Source organism: Monodelphis domestica, chromosome 7, assembly GCF_027887165.1.
Source record: "Monodelphis domestica isolate mMonDom1 chromosome 7, mMonDom1.pri, whole genome shotgun sequence".
NCBI lineage: Eukaryota > Metazoa > Chordata > Mammalia > Didelphimorphia > Didelphidae > Monodelphis > Monodelphis domestica.
In genome coordinates this window covers 247,274,566-247,291,741 of record NC_077233.1, presented here as the reverse complement: position 1 = coordinate 247,291,741, position 17,176 = coordinate 247,274,566, and the positions used below count along the sequence as shown (strand labels likewise).

At 33.9% G+C, this 17,176-nt stretch overlaps 1 protein-coding gene across 3 annotated transcripts in view; it reads right to left on the bottom strand.

Moving 5' to 3' along the window:
* LOC100023289 (RNA exonuclease 1 homolog) overlaps window positions 1-14,109 on the bottom strand; it is a 38,354-nt gene extending 24,245 nt beyond the window's left edge. For all 3 annotated transcript variants that reach the window (XM_007498094.3, XM_007498095.3, XM_056806642.1), the window contains exons 1-6: window positions 12,801-14,109; window positions 12,170-12,265; window positions 7,672-7,843; window positions 5,831-5,970; window positions 3,749-3,901; window positions 423-519 (exon numbers count right to left, since the gene is read on the bottom strand). In XM_007498094.3, coding sequence (XP_007498156.2) covers window positions 423-519; window positions 3,749-3,901; window positions 5,831-5,970; window positions 7,672-7,843; window positions 12,170-12,265; window positions 12,801-14,099 — 1,957 coding nt within the window. In that variant the 5' untranslated portion in view covers window positions 14,100-14,109. The remainder of the gene's footprint in view (window positions 1-422; window positions 520-3,748; window positions 3,902-5,830; window positions 5,971-7,671; window positions 7,844-12,169; window positions 12,266-12,800) is intronic.
* Between the last annotated feature and the right edge of the window lie 3,067 nt (window positions 14,110-17,176).

Here is a 17,176-nt window from a genome sequence, read left to right as displayed (position 1 = left end):
TGGCAAGGTATCATTAAAGGAGACAAACATTTAGTTGTAGAACATGCCAAATTTTCTCTTGGGTTATCATTTAAATGTACTTTTTCCAAGAAACATTTGTGAATAGACCTTATAAATGTTAATACAGCTGTTCAGACTCAATTTAAATATTATATTATCTACATACTTCCTAGAATTAATGTTAAACATTTTCTCAGTGTCAAACTTGATCTAAGATACTTTTGCAGAAACTGCAGCCTTGTGGACATATCTCTAATGACCCAACCACTTGGCTCATGCTAACAATGTCAAAATAAAGCAAATGAATAAATGCAATTAAAATTCAGAACTTCACTTTTTTCCATTGAGAGCATAACAATAATATATAATTAGATTAGAGATACTTCTTCCCCTTCCCCTTTGATTATTTGAAGATACATTACCTTGATCTCTTAGTTTCTTTAAAGCATTTACTGCTATGTTCAAATATATGTTTTTGATGCTAGAGCGTTTATAAATGGCCTTTTCTTCTATCAGGGCCTAGATTATAAAACAAATTGCTATTAAAATGAAATAGACTACCCATGAAGCACCAATCATAAACATGATTTAGTGATTAGCATACATTTCAGTGTATTAAATAAAGATATCTTTATAGTTTTACAAATTGTTTTGTGTTGCCCTTCTACCTGTGAAGTATCACAAACAGTCTTTAAAATTCCTGCAGGGCCTCAAAGACAGCTACTCTCAAAAACAGGACAACTTTTGGACATAGAGAATGTGCCTGAAAATTTCCACAAATATTAATATATAAAGTTTGCAAAATAAAAAACATCTATGCAAAAATTACCAAGAAAACAGGAAATTGGAAACACATTATAGGAATTTTCTCTGATAAAGGCCTTATTTTGTCAAATATATAGGAAACTAAGTCAAATTTTAAAAAATAAGACCCATCCCCAGTTGATAAGCAGTTTTAGGAAATCAAAGCAGCGAATAATCACATGAAAAAATACTCTAAAGTACTACTTAGAGAAGTGCAGAGTTAAAATAACTGAGTATGATCTCACACCTATCAGATTGGCTAACATGACAGAAAAGAAAAATAAGAAATGCTAGAATGGATCTAGAAAAATTGGAAAACTAATGTATTGCTGATGGCGTTGTGAACTAGTGGTGGAGTTGTGAAGAAGTCCAACTATTGTGGAGAACTTGGAACTATGCCAAAGACACATAAAACTGTGGCCCTCTGAATCATCACTATCACTGCAAAGCCTCTATTCCAAAGAAATCAAAAGGGTCTATTTATATAAAAATACTTATAGCAGGGGTTTTTTTTGTTTTTTTTGTTTTTTGTTTTTTTTGGTAAAGCTGAAGGGATGCTCCTCATCATTTGGTGAATGGCTGATCATATGGTACATGATTGTGATAAAATATTACTGTCTTTTAAGGAAAGATGAATAGGATGGCTTCAGAAAAACATGGAAGATATGAAATTATGTAATGTGAAGTGAGAAGAGGTTGAGAATATTGTATATACTAAGAGTAATATCATAAGGATGATTAGCTGTAATAGACTTAGCTACTCTGATCAATATCCAAGCCAACTCCAAAGAACCTAAAATGAAAATTCATGAACTCTGAATGTAGATTAAAGTATCCTTTTTTTCACTTTTTTTTGTGTTTTCTTTCATGACATGGTTTATTTGAAAATAGAAAAAAAAAGGCATCTTTGCACTCAGAAGAAGCTTCCACCAATTTTGAACCAATTTTAAGTATTCAGACTCCATGGTCCAATCTCCTCTCCCTCAAAAAATTCAAAAACTCTGTAAGGAGAAAAAGAATGTGATCCAAAAGCAAGCAATAAGCATAATCATAGTAGAAATATTTCTGGAAAGCCCAAGACACAGGAAAACAAAATAAAATATATTATTTTTGGTTGGTTTTGAGAAAATAGAGGTATAAAAGATGTTTGAGTCACCTGATTTTTTTTTAATTAAAAAAAAAGAAATACTTAGAAATTTTACCAGGAAAAGTTACATTTCTAAAGAATTTTTTAACAATTCCCATTTTTATCTCAAAAAAAACAATTCTTTCCTCTCCACAAATTTATGTTACCCAAATTTAATTGGCCAGCCAACTTATTTTGGTTTATTATTTTATTGATTCTTTAGACTTTTAAGAATGGAAATGCCTGCATAAAATTATGGAAAGTGAAACAAGGTGAACCAAGTATGTACTGTTACAGAAATACTGTTTGAAGAATGATTTGTGTATGTCCAGCTCAGTGAAAACACTTTTTAAAAATCAAATAAAAACTAAAAAAAATATCAGCAATGCAAGAATATAAGACAATTTTAAGGGAATCGTGATGAAAAACGGCTATCCCCCTCTACTGAAGGAACTAATGGAGACTATGTCATATAGTTTGTCATCTTGGGGAAGGGCAAGGAACAAGAGGGAGGGAGAAAATATAAACTACAAAATGTCAGAAAATAATTATTAAAAATTATATTTAAATATATCTGTAAAATATGATAAAAGTGAAGAGAAAAATAAATTAATGGAGAAAATATTAATAATGCAGATTAAGAGAGATATATTTTAGGAAACAGTTAATAAACATTTACCAGGGTCCCCAGCTATTATTAGTGATTCCATACTTTCTGCCCTCAGACCTCCAACAACACCTCCTTCCCTTCCCTCTCAGCAGAAGACTAGCTCCTTTTTTTACTGACAAAATAGAGGTCATTCATCATTAGCTTCTCTTTACAATCCCATAAATCAATTTTCCTCTTCTTCATAACCCTATCTTTACTCAATCTCTGGTGAAGGTAAGAATTTTCTGTGTTCTAGGACTTATCCCTCTCCCTTTTTATCTAATTCTTTTTAAAAATTTTAAGAAAAATTTCCCCATGGTTACATGATTCATGTTGTCTCCCTCCCCTCTTCCCTCCTCCTAGAGTTGATGAGCAATTCCACTGGGTTAAACACACACATACCTACACAGACACATAATATGTATGTGTGTGTGTATAAATTATCACTCAAAACCTATTTCTATATTATTAATTTTTTTTGTAAAAGAGTAATCTTTTGAAACCAAACCCCCAAATTATATTCCCAAATTAGCAAGTTCTTTATCTCATTCTATCTCAACTTCTCTAACTTGTTCCCTTGATCAGTTTTTTACTCTCCCTAAAGATAAAGACTTTAGTCTTTATCAACTGGGTCTTTCTCTACTATTAAAATTCAGTGTTTCACACCCAATCTTTTGTTTTCCTTTATATAATGAAATAATCATAATGTTTGAAAAGTTTCCATAAAAAATTTAAAAATAAAACAAAAAAATTCCACAGACCCTGCCTTGCCCTTAGGCCACTCTCCTATATAATATCCTTTCCTTTTCATGCTCAGCTCCTAGAAAGATAATTCTACATTCATTGACTCACCTCACTAGCTTCAAATTCCCTTGAAATCTAGACTCCGACCTTCCCATTTCACTGCAACTTCCCACTCCAAGGTCATGAAGAATCTTATAACTGCTATCTCTAATGGTCTCTTTTTAGTCTTCTTGATTTAAGTTTCCAGACATTAAGAAGCTTACAAATTCACTAAACAAAGTCTTCCAGGAAAAAGTGTGGCTCAAAGATGGTTCATAATACATTCCTGTACTGCATTTATTCAGATTTATGTTAATTTCCTTGCATATCTTACAAAGTATGAGATTTAAAAAACTTCAAAAATAATTACAGACTTCAGTACTAACCTTATGAAAAGCCTCATCTGTAGTTTTACAAATTTTCAAATACTCTTCAATAAAGAAGCTCACATAGCGTTCTCTCATTTCATTAGGCACTTTGGCTGTATATTCCCATGTCATTGGTTTCCTTTTGCGCTTAAATGCCTTATTTTTTGTTGGCTTTTAAAATATCCGTGGCAGAGAAGAAAAAATTTAAATTTCTCATTAATACTTCTAACATCATCCCTTAAGAAGTTAAAATACCTTGGACTAAGCATTACTCAAGAATTCCTGCTGTTCCTCAACATAAGTCACACCACAATATGAAAACTTTATTATAATGAATTTCATTTAAGGTAAAATAAATACAATATATGCACATACTATCAATTTTCAATTATCCATACAAATGGAGGCCTTGGGATAGATATTCTGGAAGTCATTTATATCTCAAATATTATGAAATTGCCTTCCAAAATAATCTTGTTTAGAATGATTTTCAAAATTTCATCTTAACTAAAACAAACTAAAGTCATATAGGGAAACAAATTGCAACAGAAGCTTAACAAGAATGAGAAGTTTGTCGGTTATATTTCACTAAAACATAGATAATGAAGAACTAACTTACTGTGCTAAGGAAATCACATACGGACTTATGAAATAATAATGGGGGACAGCTGGGTGGCTCAGTGAATTGAGAGCCAGGAGGTCCTTATTTCAAATCTGGCCTCAGATACTTCCTAGCTGTGTGACCCTGGGCAAGTCACTTAACTCCCATTGCCTTGTCCTTACTGCTCTTTTGCCTTGGAACAAATACACAGATTGATTCTAAGACAGAAGGTAAGGGATTTTAAAAAAATAAAAGAAGAAATAATGTTTGCAAAGTTCATATAAAAATGAAAAAGTAATTACAAAAAGAAAAAATCCTTCCACAGATCTATTCCTATGCTAACAACCAATAAATTTATCTATAATATAGTTTTTTATCTTTCACATTGTTTGAATACTGAAAATAAGTGTGTTTTATCAAATTCTGCATCCTTCCTAAATTTGAAGAACCTAACTTTAAGGTAATGAACATCAAACATCAAGTAACTCGGTTTGTTTAGTTTTGCTTTTCTACATCCATAACAGATTGGAGGTATTCTGGAATAAGTTCATCTATTTCATTTATTGAAGAACAAGCTCTTAAGCCTCCCACTAAGGGACTGAACACAGATATATTGAAATTTCAGCAGGCTTTTCCTCTTGCGACGCTGAAAGAAGTTCAGAATGATAAATCTTCCTTTTTCATGAACAATTCTCTGCTATGGAATGCTCAAAAAACTACTGTTCTATCAGAGAAAAAGAAGCAATAGCCACTGGCAGAAAGAAATTTACACAAAATGCAGGCATTGGCTGTAACATTATACTCATCATTATTTACCAATTAGGGATAAAAATACAAAATATAAACTGTCAAAAAATACTGTTTGAAGGCTAAGTTCCATCAAAGTTCTTAGAGCCCCTAATTGACAGAACAAGGGGAAAAAAGAACTGCAAATTGGCTTTTTACAAATTTTGGGACTCAGTGAAAAAATCTAATAATATTTCTATGTCTAAGATAAATAATATTGCTTAGGGTCATGCTCAACAGATTTTGTATCTTGTAATGAAATTTATGCTCAGGCTTGACCTCTGAGAAGACAAGAGAAATGCATCTTTCTCCCTTCTTTGAAGAGATGGCATATTACAGATAGGGAACATAATTATTCTATTAAACTTGGAGGTTGGGTCAGATGTTTTGCTGAATTGTTTTCTTCACTATTTCTACAAGGGATAGCTGACTAGACAAGGCAGAAGGTTACATTTGGAAATGAAAATGATATAAAAAGCTGTATATATATATATATATGTGTGTGTCTATGTATGCACAAGCATGAGTGTATATTTACATATACTCACACTACAAGAAGCACAAGTTCATTGCACTGTGATCTTTGAAGTGCTTAAGTATAATTTTTAACTACATTTAATTTCTAAACATTACTATTTCCACATAAGTAGTAAACACAGATAGCACATTATAGAAATAAGCGTCAATATTCTGGTATGTTGACTTTACAGTACCTTAGCAGACAAAGGAATAATATTTTTTGCAGGAAGAGTTGGTCTAGATGGTATTGTTAAAAAGGTTTCTTCTGAAAGGAACTCATTAAAATGAGTACTATCTGCCACAGCTGGTGAAGGTTCTGACCAGTTATGAGAACCTAAAACAAAAAATACATAATGAAAAAATGCATAAAATATTTTGAAATTTTCTTTTTTTTACTTTTCAACAAAGTTCAGATGCCTGGCTGTGCCTTTTCTCTCTCATAAGATTAGAGATCACATGGATTATTAATGTTTGCTGAAGCAGCAAATTTATAGTATTTGAAGCAAAATGATTATTTCTTTTTTTTAAGTAAATGTTTAAAAAAGCATGCAAGTATCAAGGGATATGAATAAACAGTTCTTAAAAGAAAGGCAAGCTATTAACTACCATAAGAATGAATACCTCTAATCACTAATAAAGTGAGTGTCAAATGAAAACAATTCTGAGGCTTCAGTTTGCCCTTAGCAAATTAACCAAATGACAAAAGATGAGAACAGTCAACATAAGAGAACTTGTGAAAAGACAGGCACACTAATGAACTGTAGATGGACCTGTGAATTAGAACTGCCCTCTAGAAATAATTTAGAATTATGCAAGTATAAGCAGCCAAAACATTTATATCCAAAGATTCTAGTATGAGTACATATACCCCTCCCCAAGGAAGTTACTGGAGAAAAAAAGGCTCAATATATGCCAATATGTTTATAACAGAACTTTTTGTGTTTGCAAAGAACTAAAAACCAAGTAGGTACCCATCAATTGCAAAATGGCTAAACAATAAACATAATAGAATATTACTGTGATGTAAGAAATGGCAAATATGAGACTTACATGAACTAATGCAAAGTGAAGCAAATTGAACCATGAAAATCATAGACCACTATGACAAATGTAAACAAAGCAATAGACAATAAATGTTGCAAAATATTAAAGAACTTGGTCCCAAAGGGAAACAGGAAGGAGGGAAGAAGCATTATTAAATGCCTGCCTTATGCAGTCACTCTGCTAAGCATTTAAAAAAAGTATTACCTAATATAAACATTAAAACAACCCTAAAAGGTAGAGAATCTTATTACAGAGGAGGCATGGGAAGATACCTCCTGTTACTCCTTTGTGGAAGTTTCCATGGTATTATATATGATGTTAGTCAGGGTTTTTCAACATATTTATCAGTTTTGCTATTTTTTTTACTCTTTTTTTAAAAAGTCTGTTTTCTAAAGAATGGTTCTTTAGGAGAGAAAAGAAGAGAAATGGAAAAAATCTAGGCAATCCAAAAATATCTGTAAAAATCTAATTTAAAAAGACAAAAAGGGGGCAGCTGAGTGGCTCAGTGGATTAAAAGTCAGGCCCAGAGATGAGAGGTGCTAGGTTCAAATCTGGTCTCAGACACTTCCTGGCTGTGTGACCCTGGGCAAGTCACTTGACCACTATTACCTAGCCCTTACCATTCTTCTGCCTCGGGACCAATACATAGTATTGATTCCAAGTAAGAAAGTAAAGGTTTAAAATAAAATAAAATAAAAAACAAAGAATTCAGATAGGTTTTAAAAATATTACTTTATATCTCAAAGCCCATAAACCCCAAAATAGAATAAAAATTAAACAAACTAGTATTTATCTCTCACTTTTCATTTAAAGGCTAAACTGCATTTAGATGAAGTAAATATCTAAATTTAAGCATATTAAACTTTAAAAAAAGAACATTGATGCAAAAGTATGAAAGGCAACATTTGGCTGTTAAGATGGTTTCTATCTGTCGTGTTTACAAAAAAAATAACATCCCATTTCTTAAACAAAAAATACAAACTCATTATACCTGTACTTGGGTGCTGAGAAGATCCATATGCAACAGGATGTTTCTTCTGTTTAGATGTAGCAGCAACAAATGCTTTCCCTCTTTTGGTAGTGGTTGTTATCTGCATTGCTTGTTGCTGTACATGAAGATTTCTTCCTTGGAATGGATTGATGATTCTTTTGGTGGCCGGTACCTATATCAGAAGTAGACACAGATTCAACAACTCAAACATTACCAAATACCTACGTACAAGTCATTTGTTTTAATTGCTGAATAGAGGTATAAAGATTAATAAAAAATGGTCTTTATCCTCAAGGTGCTAACAGTTTATTAGGGAGATTTTTTACAACTAAAACTGGAGCCATGAGAAGCAGCACAATTGTTATAAGGAAAACATGTTGTATACGTTAAGGCATGATAAGAAGGGGAACTATTCTTGTTATCATCGTTGTTATTTATTGAGAGGTCAGAGGGTAAATAATTTCAAACTAACAAGTTGGAGAAGAAGTAGGGACCCTAAAATCCTTCACTGGATTTTACTTTAAGGCCATGTGGGTGAATGACTTGACATAAAAAAAGAAGGAATTGTGAGAGAGAATGTGAAAGGTTTTGAAATTGTAAAGGCGGCCAAAAAATTGGATTTGGGGGAAAGGGGAACAAGAGAAAAATTGAATGCTAAAAAGTCATAGAAAAGTAAACAGACTTGCTTTGAGAAGGTGGTTGGTAAGAGAATAAGAGCTTAGTACAACAAAAGAACATAGGTATAGTTTCCAAAGGGCTAGAGTCCTGGAGAGTGAGGACTTTGGAATATGGCAAGAAATTAGTAAGACAAGAGAAAGGAAATTGAGTATGTCCATCAAGGTGCTAAGAAAGTGAGAAAATGAGCAGAGTGAGAACTCCAGAGTTAAGAACCTCCATAAGAAGGGATGTGGCAAAATTGGGACATTAATGCATTGCTAGTCGAACTGTGAACTGATCCAACCATTCTGAAAGGCAATTTTGAACTGTGTGCAAAGGTCTTTAAAAGACTGCCTGCCCATTGATCCAGCCATAGCACTGCTGGGTTTGTACCCCAAAGAGATAATAAGGGTTTGTGGTGGCAAAAAATTGGAAAATGAGGGGATGCCCTTCAATTGGGGAATGGATGAACCAATTATGGTATATGTTGGTGATAGAATACTATTGTGCCCAAAGGAATAATAAAGTGGAGGAATTCCATGGGAACTGGAACAACATCCAGGAATGGATGCAGAGTGAGAGGAGTAGAACCAGGAGAACATTGTACCCAGAGACTGATACACTGTGGCACAATTGAATGTAATTTACTTCTCTACTAGCAGCAATCCAGGACAATTCTGAGAGACCTAAGAGAAAGAACTGTGGGAGTAGAAATGCAGAAGAAAAACATTTGCTTGATCACATGGTTTGATGGGGATATGATTGGGGATGTAGATTCCAAATAATCACTCTATTGTAAGTATTAATAATATGGAAATAGGTCTTGATCAATGATACATGTAAAACCCAGTGGAATTGCTTGTTGGCTACAGGAGGGGGAAGGAAGGAGAGGAGGGAAAGAACATGAATCATGTAACCATGGAAAAATATTCTAAATTAATTAATTAAATAAATAAATTTTTTAAAAAAGACTCTCCATAAGCCAGAAGTACTACTAGCAACAAAGGGTGAAGGATCTCACTTCTGCTAAGTACGAAGAGCAGGTAAAGTTTCATGACCTAAGTAAGAGAGTGTGATGCCTACATTTCTGCTACAGCCAAGTGATTGCTATCTATACTCAAAATACTGGCTGGTTTTCCTCCTAAAAAAGGAAATGAGAAGGGTTGAGGAATGCCCCTCTACCCTCCAGCTTATGCAGAAGCATAAACAATAATTGAGGCAGAATAACCTTAAAATGAGCAGGTGGTCAGAATATTAGTGGTCACATAATTAAAATATTAGAAGACAACATATCTTTCAAAGTTATATCTAAGACAAGTTCTTTTTTTCCTCTCTCTTATTTATTTGTTTGTTTTTAAATTAAACCCTTACCTTCTGTCTTGGAGTCAATAGTGTGCATTGGTTCCAAGGCAGAAGAGTGGTAAGTGCTAGGCAATGGGGGTTAAGTAACTTGCCCTGGGTCACATAGCTGGGAAGTGTCTGAGCTCAAATTTGAACCCGGGACCTCCTGTCTCTAGGCCTCCCACAAGTTCTTTTTTTAAAACAAAACAAAAAACAAAAACCCTTATCTGGGATTTTCATTCTTCTGCCTTAGAACCAATAAGACAGAAGGTAAGGGTTTTAAAAATTAAAAATTAAAAATAAAACCCTTATCTTCTTTTTTAGTATCAGTTCTAAGAAAGAAGATTGGTAAGGGCTAGGTAATTAGAGTTAAACGACTTGTCCAAGGTCACATAGAGAAGAAGTGTTTGAGGCCACATTTGAACCCAAGTCATTTGACTGAGCCATACAGCTGCCCCCTCTGAAGAATTCTTGATCAAATGAGGGCTATAAGGGTGATTACAAAATACTAAATCAAATATAATGCAATTTAATAGACATAAAAACTTAGACTTGGGTTGATAAATCCATTTTGGAAGTATAAGACAGGAGAAGTGAAACTACAAATCTATCACTAGTTATAAAGCTAATTCACATGAAGAAAAATTGTTTTTTAGTGGACTCCAAATTCAATGAGTTTGCTTTGTAATGTGGCAGGCAAAGAAACTACACACACACACACACACACACACACACATACACACACACACACACACACACACCAAAAAGAACAAAGCAAAAGCTAATTCAATTCTCAGGACCCTGTGTAAGTCATTTAACATACATTTGCCTAGCCCTTTCCCTTCTATCTTAAAAGTTTTTATGAAGACAGAAAGATTTAGGGAGACAAAAAGAACTCTTTGCTCTAGAAAGAGGTTACCTGTAATTGAAGGAAAATAATATTAACATTAGCTGTCCAGGCAACAGTATTCTCAAAACTTGGTTGATATAAGCATCCTTATTAAGAAAAAGTTTGAGCACACATCCCTAGTATTTGTGCATTTATAAATTATATATATATATATATATATCCCTCACTAATAATTACATAATTGTGAAACATACCAGAAATAGAAATTATAAAGAGATAAGATTGTGATTAAATAATATTTGATGTTAGAATCAAAAAGGAGCTTGAGTAGGGGAGTGCTGTAGGTATTGTCCTTTAGGAAAGTCATTTTGATGTCTACATAACGGAAAGGTAGAAGTGGGGAGACCTTTGTGAGTAGAGAAGGTGACATTGTTTTCATGTGTAAGAATAAGCAAGAAGACTGGACTCATGGAAGGATGGAAAGTGAGGAATCAAAGATGACACTCTACTTGAAGGATGATGATGATGCTCTTAACAATAAAAGGGAAATCTGGAAGAGATGGTTTTAAGGGTTATGATGTTATGAGTCACACAACCCCTAGTATCCTGCTCTCTCTGACTCACCCAAAACAAAAGGAGAAACATAGATGTTTTATTTCCCTGGTATTACCCCACCTAACAATCACAAGATAATCTAGGTGAGGAATGAATGGGTATGGTGGAATATTTAGAGAGTGAGTGAGTGTGTGTGTGTGTGTGTGTGTGTGATTTCTCCTGGGAATTTTCCTTAGAGACTGATAGGGAGTGAGACAGGATAGGAAGTACTGAAGGTTGAGGATAGAGGAAGTTATGTTGCAGACAAGTCCTTGAAGAGAGGTTGAGAATACAAATCTTTCAATTCTGATTGGTTATCATTTACTTCTTGGCTTCAGATTGTGAGAATCTCACTGTTGAGAAAATTGTTCTGCTCGAACAAAGATCTAGTTGTTGGGTTTTTAAAGATTATCTAGTCAAACAAACACCCTAGCTTAGTAGGAAAAGTCTTTTCTCTCTGACACAAGTATTCTACATACAATCTTTTATCCAGCACTGAATAAAAATATAAAGTTTTGTTCATTATTATGAAAAGTTATATTTCTAACTTAACAGAAATTACATTGTTTTTCTAGCTCTTTTTTGCTCCAGACACAAAAAAACTATTATTTTCACTTACAAGCTGATGCATTTTAACTTAAAAATGAAAACGTCATTTTACTAAAAAGTTTAACTTTAAGGAAAATCAATAGCCTTTTACAATGTGCATTATTGTTTGCAGAATGGTTTTATATATGTGCTTTCATTTGAACATCACAAAAACTCTGTGATTGTTGATCATGTTATCCCTATTTTACAGATGGGGAATGGTGTGAAAGTCATATAAAGTAATATACCCAGAGGCATCCAGCTAGTAAGGACTTCTGAGATAGGCTTTTTACTGAGATTTTTCTGATTCCAGGTCCAATATTCAATCCACTATACTACTTAGCAACCCCCTGCATTTTATTAAGCATCTTAGACCTATGACACTATATAAGATGTTAAAGTACTTCCTTGTAATATAAATCAAGATATAAAAAGTTAAAAAAATTTTTTTTCAGAAAAAAATCTCACATTGAGTTTTGCAGTATGTGCAATTCTCTTCTTTGGCCCAGGAGTTAAAACAGTTTTCAAATCCATTGTACTTGATTCCATGTGTTTTCCTAAAAACTATCAAAAATAACAGTAATTAGGATAAATCATTCTCTACAAAAATCAACATTTTTTAATGTTTGGGCTCAGATTGTTGGGGAGGAGAAGGTAATTAACTATCTTCCTAAGAAAGAAAACTGATCTTGTTATAGATTTATAGAATTCTAGTCCTTAAATCTGACAATGTATTGACATCCAGTTTCTTCTATAAATGAATCTATTGTTATGAAGTTAGTTTTAAAGCTCATATATATTATGGTCTGACCTTCAAGGACCTCACAACTGGGTGACCACAAATAGAGCTAGATAAATTTGAGGTCATCACAACCAGAAATCATATATAGATGTAAAACTCTTCACAATTTCAGGGATAATTCCATATCTCTGAGTTTAAAGTGTCTATATCTATTCATCTATAAAGAAGAACAAGACACAAGAATGAGTTTACTGGCTTAATCAAAAATTTGAGCTTGAGCTTATCAATTAGAATAAGTCTCATGCATGCTTAAAATGAGCAAGGAATAAAAAGGAAGGGGAGGGGAAAAACATTTACCTGTTTATTATTCTCTTCCTTCTGTGTTGTGCTTTCAGTAAATTCATTGAAAACTTGAAGACATTCCTCCACTGGGTCATCTGAATCAGAAGATTCTGAAGAAGTTATCACAATTACTTCGCTCTCTTCAAGGTTACAGTTGATTTTTCCATTTTTATCATAATTACTTAGATGGTCATAAGAATTCAGGGTATCTGTCTTTCCAGAAACCAAATCAACTAAATATGATGGTTTGGAAATATAAGATATGGCAAAAGATGCATTTTCCATTTTTTTATAGCTTACTTTTCTTTGTATATATTCAACTTTATCTTCATCTGGTTTCTTGTGTGTGTCTTTCATAGACATAATTTTGCCCTTTGAAAAACTTTCTGAGTAAGATATTTGGGGTACCTTTAGTGAATGGTGGCACTCCACTGGTTTCTTATGACCATTATAGGTTCTTTTCAAAACATTTTCATCCTTTGGGTAGTCAGCTTTGTACATTTCAAACGGGACTTGTTTCTCTGTATTTTCTTTTGAAATAAATGCATTTATTTTGTCTTGATTGATAAGATTTTCAATTTTGGAACCTTGGTTAATACATTGTAAACCTGCATTTTGAATTACTGTTGCAGTTTTATGGGGCTTTTCAAATTGTTCTGGGTTCTTGTTGTTTGTTTCTTCCTGTAATTCTCTTTCCTCTCTGATCAAAGAAGTTAAGCCTGTATCACTATTTATAAGATTTCCCTCCTCTGGTGGAGGAATATGAATGTTATCATCCATATTGCAAATTTTGTACCTTTTAATTATTCTAGATTTCCTGGAAACAGGAACAAGTGGTGCTTCATCAATTATAAGATCATCATCATCAGACTCTAGATTTATTTCAAGTTTTATAGGAGCAAGAAAGCTTCTTTGTTTCTTGGGGTACTCCTTCCAATTTTCAAGTCCAGGCTTTGTAGAATTCAAAAATAGCTTTTTCTCTATTTTATCCTGCTTTCCTTTAGCTGTATTAACCAAACCTGCAGAATAATCGAGGAAAGGATCATTTTCAAGATCAGCTGCTGGACTTCTGTGGTCTTTGACATATTTTCTGGACTCTGATTGATAGTTGTTGCTTCTTACTTCTTCTTTATCATACTCTTTTGGGAGTCCATCATTTTCAGGACTATTTTTTCCATAGTGAGAGTCATTCCACAAGAAAGAAGCAACAGTACTTTGACATTTAAAAGCATACTTTGAAACCTTCTTCTGATTCTCTTCAATTTTAGCCTTAACTGACTCAATTTCTTTGTCTGGGCTTTCCAATTTCTCCATGTCTTTACACAGGTCTGTTAATGAAAAATTAGTTAGATATTCAGATTTGACTAGAGATGAGTAATACATTAGAGGTGAGAGCATTACTGTTTTCAAACATGAAATGGAACAAAGTAGGCAGTTTACAGTCTTTGCAGTGTCTGTTCCACAGTATCTGATTGGAAGAAATAGTTTTTTAAATTGGCAGGATCAAAAAGCCAATGGCCCAATAATAGGTCATCAGTTCTCTTACCTAGAAATGCTAACACTCTTATTAGTTTCAGGTTTTGCCCATACTCAATGTAATATTCCTAAAACAGAACAAAACCAAAAACTCTAAAAACTAACCACATGCTTCTTTAAAACTAAAGCTTTAACAGAATACTATTTGCCATACATATTTCTTTAATCTGTGATTTAAAGTAATTCCCAAGTTTATTTTACTGGGGTAAAGTATAAGTAATACCTCCCAAGAAAAATAAAAGTCCACAGCAGCTGAATCTGGAAAAATGGAAAAGGAGAGGAAAAAAAGGCAAGGGATTAGCCAAGAAATGATGTATCTTCCTAATTCTCTCAACTGCCTTAAGGGAATTCCCTGACCTTTTTCTGTACCAAGTGAGGGCACAATTCTCAATCCTTTCCTTCTGTTTCTTCATTGCTGAAACCATTTTAAAATGTCTCCTAATCATGCACCTCATGATTAAATTTCCCATTTAAGCATCAGATTTATATTTGTTGAAATAGCAATCTTCATAGAGAAATCAAGAGTTGAAACCTGTACCGTACTGTGTGTACTGTAAAATGTACAGTAAACATTTTACTAGTTCAAATCATTGCCTTTTAGGAAATTTTCATACATAGGAAAAAGTAAGAAAAGGAAAAAGAAAAAGTTAAAAGATTCTAAGATGTAAATAGAAAATACTATTCCATTTGTCTTAAGAAAAATTGTAAAAGGGGGAAATATTTAGATAATTACCAGGAAAATTAATTTGATTAAACGTTGGTATCACCTGGTAACAGTTCTATAAGACGTTTCAGTATTCGAACACAGATAGGACATGGAAAACATGAAATGTGATTAGAAAAATCAATAAAATGTATTTTTAATAATTTTGTTTTAACCTCTATACCACCACCACCACCCCCAGTTACAAATTCTTTACCTCACAAGTTTCAACAATTTGTATCCCTCTCAAGGTATCCTCTTCCCTCCTAAAATTACATTCGTTTTGTTTTTCCAATATCACCTTAGATGAGGGAATACTTGGAGTAATCACGCCTTCTCCAGGAGCCTATCGTCACAGGTGCTCCAAACTTCTGGTTCCTTCCTCTTGAAGGTTCTGGGTGTGGGGAGGGGGCAAGGTAGCGAGAGGATGAAGAAAATATCAGCGCTAATCACCTCCCAACCTACCCCCACTCCCTTATCTCTTCTCTCTCATTGGCTTGGGGAAGGAGGAACCGGACTTTTTCCAAAATCCTCCGCAGAAAACAAGTGAACTTCAATTCTCGCTGAGATGGGCAAGGCAGTAGGCACTTGGATGGGGGGAGGGGCGGGAGTGAACGCCACAGTGTTAAGTCGATGAAAATTCCGTTCTTGCCAAAATTAAGAAGTTCTTTATTTTCCCCTCTCTACGCCTGTTCCCATTATACACTACAAGCACCTGCCATCAATAAATGTATTGTAATCTGTGGTGCCAGGGAAGATGAAGACACTACTCTCCCAATTGAGAAATGTTGGTTACTTTTTTTCTAAATAAATTAAAGGGCAGACGTTAAGAACGTTCTTCAGACTCAAACCATTCTCCTACCCCCAAAGAATGCAAGGTTGGGGTGGGGGGGAGGCTCAAGGGAAGAAAGAAACATTCACCTTCCTCGTTTAAAATTCTCCCTGGAGACAGAACATAATTTCTCCTGAAGTGGAAAAGTTCTAACAAATAAATTTTGTCCTTCCTTGTTTCAAAATATTTTTCAGTGAAAATACATCAAAAGTGATTCTTGACAATCCAACATTTCTTGGTTTCATATGCTACTGCAAAAGAAGCAGATTCGGCTCATTCCCAAAATTTTATTAGAGGCATCCTAAATGCATGGTTCTTAGCTGACACTAATCTTTGTTTCCACATGGCAATTTATGGCTCTGTCTTACCTTCAGAGAGTTTATAATCTAGTAAGGATGCTAGCACAACCCTACAAAATGTACAATGCCCAGATTTATGTTTTACACAAAAGTGCACCTTAGACATAACTTCCTTAGGAAAATATAAGGTACTAGGAGAGCAAATAAGAAAGATATCACCTCCAGCTGCAAAAAATTGGGGGAGGGGGAGAAGCAGCAAGGCAATCTAAGGAGACCCATTAACAGTCAAACTTAGAAGTGTAACCTTTGAAACTGAATGGGTGTTTTAACCCATTAGAAACTATGACTTTTCTTTAATCTCTTCGTGGGGGTTTCTTCTTGTTTCTTAGATAGGAGCCAATAGTGGAAAATGGAACTCAATTGAACAGGGAAAGGGCTTTATTTAGGAAGAGAAGTTTGGAAGTTGAGAACCTGGGACCTAAGGACTCAAAGGATACAAAGGACATTAGGTAATTTGGTTCCTTGCCTTAAGTCAAGCCCCCTCAAAAGAGCACATCTCTTTTAATATGATAGCCTACATAAATAAGGTAACCTTCTTGGAACTCAGGTGGAGAGGAATGGCTTCATCAACCAAACCAGATGGACTAAGTGTTCCTTCACTTTGGGGAAAAGAATAGACAGAAGAGAGAAAACAAAACAAAAAGAGGACACTGGAAGACAAAAAACCTTAGAAATGGGAGTAGAATTAAACCTCCACAAAATAATAATGGTCTATTTCTCCCTTTTTGCTCATCCTTCCTTTCTCCCTCTACATCTCCCTCAAATCCAAGATGAAATAGCTTTAGTCTCAGAATTATTACACCATGGCAAATCTGAATTGGTAATGGATAGAATTATTAAATAACACATTCATTTCTTTTCTATAGCAATTAACCTTCTCTGAAAGTTTAATTCAAACAATTATTAAGACCTTCATATGAACAGGGCAGTATAACGTGTATAACATTAATGGATTATATAG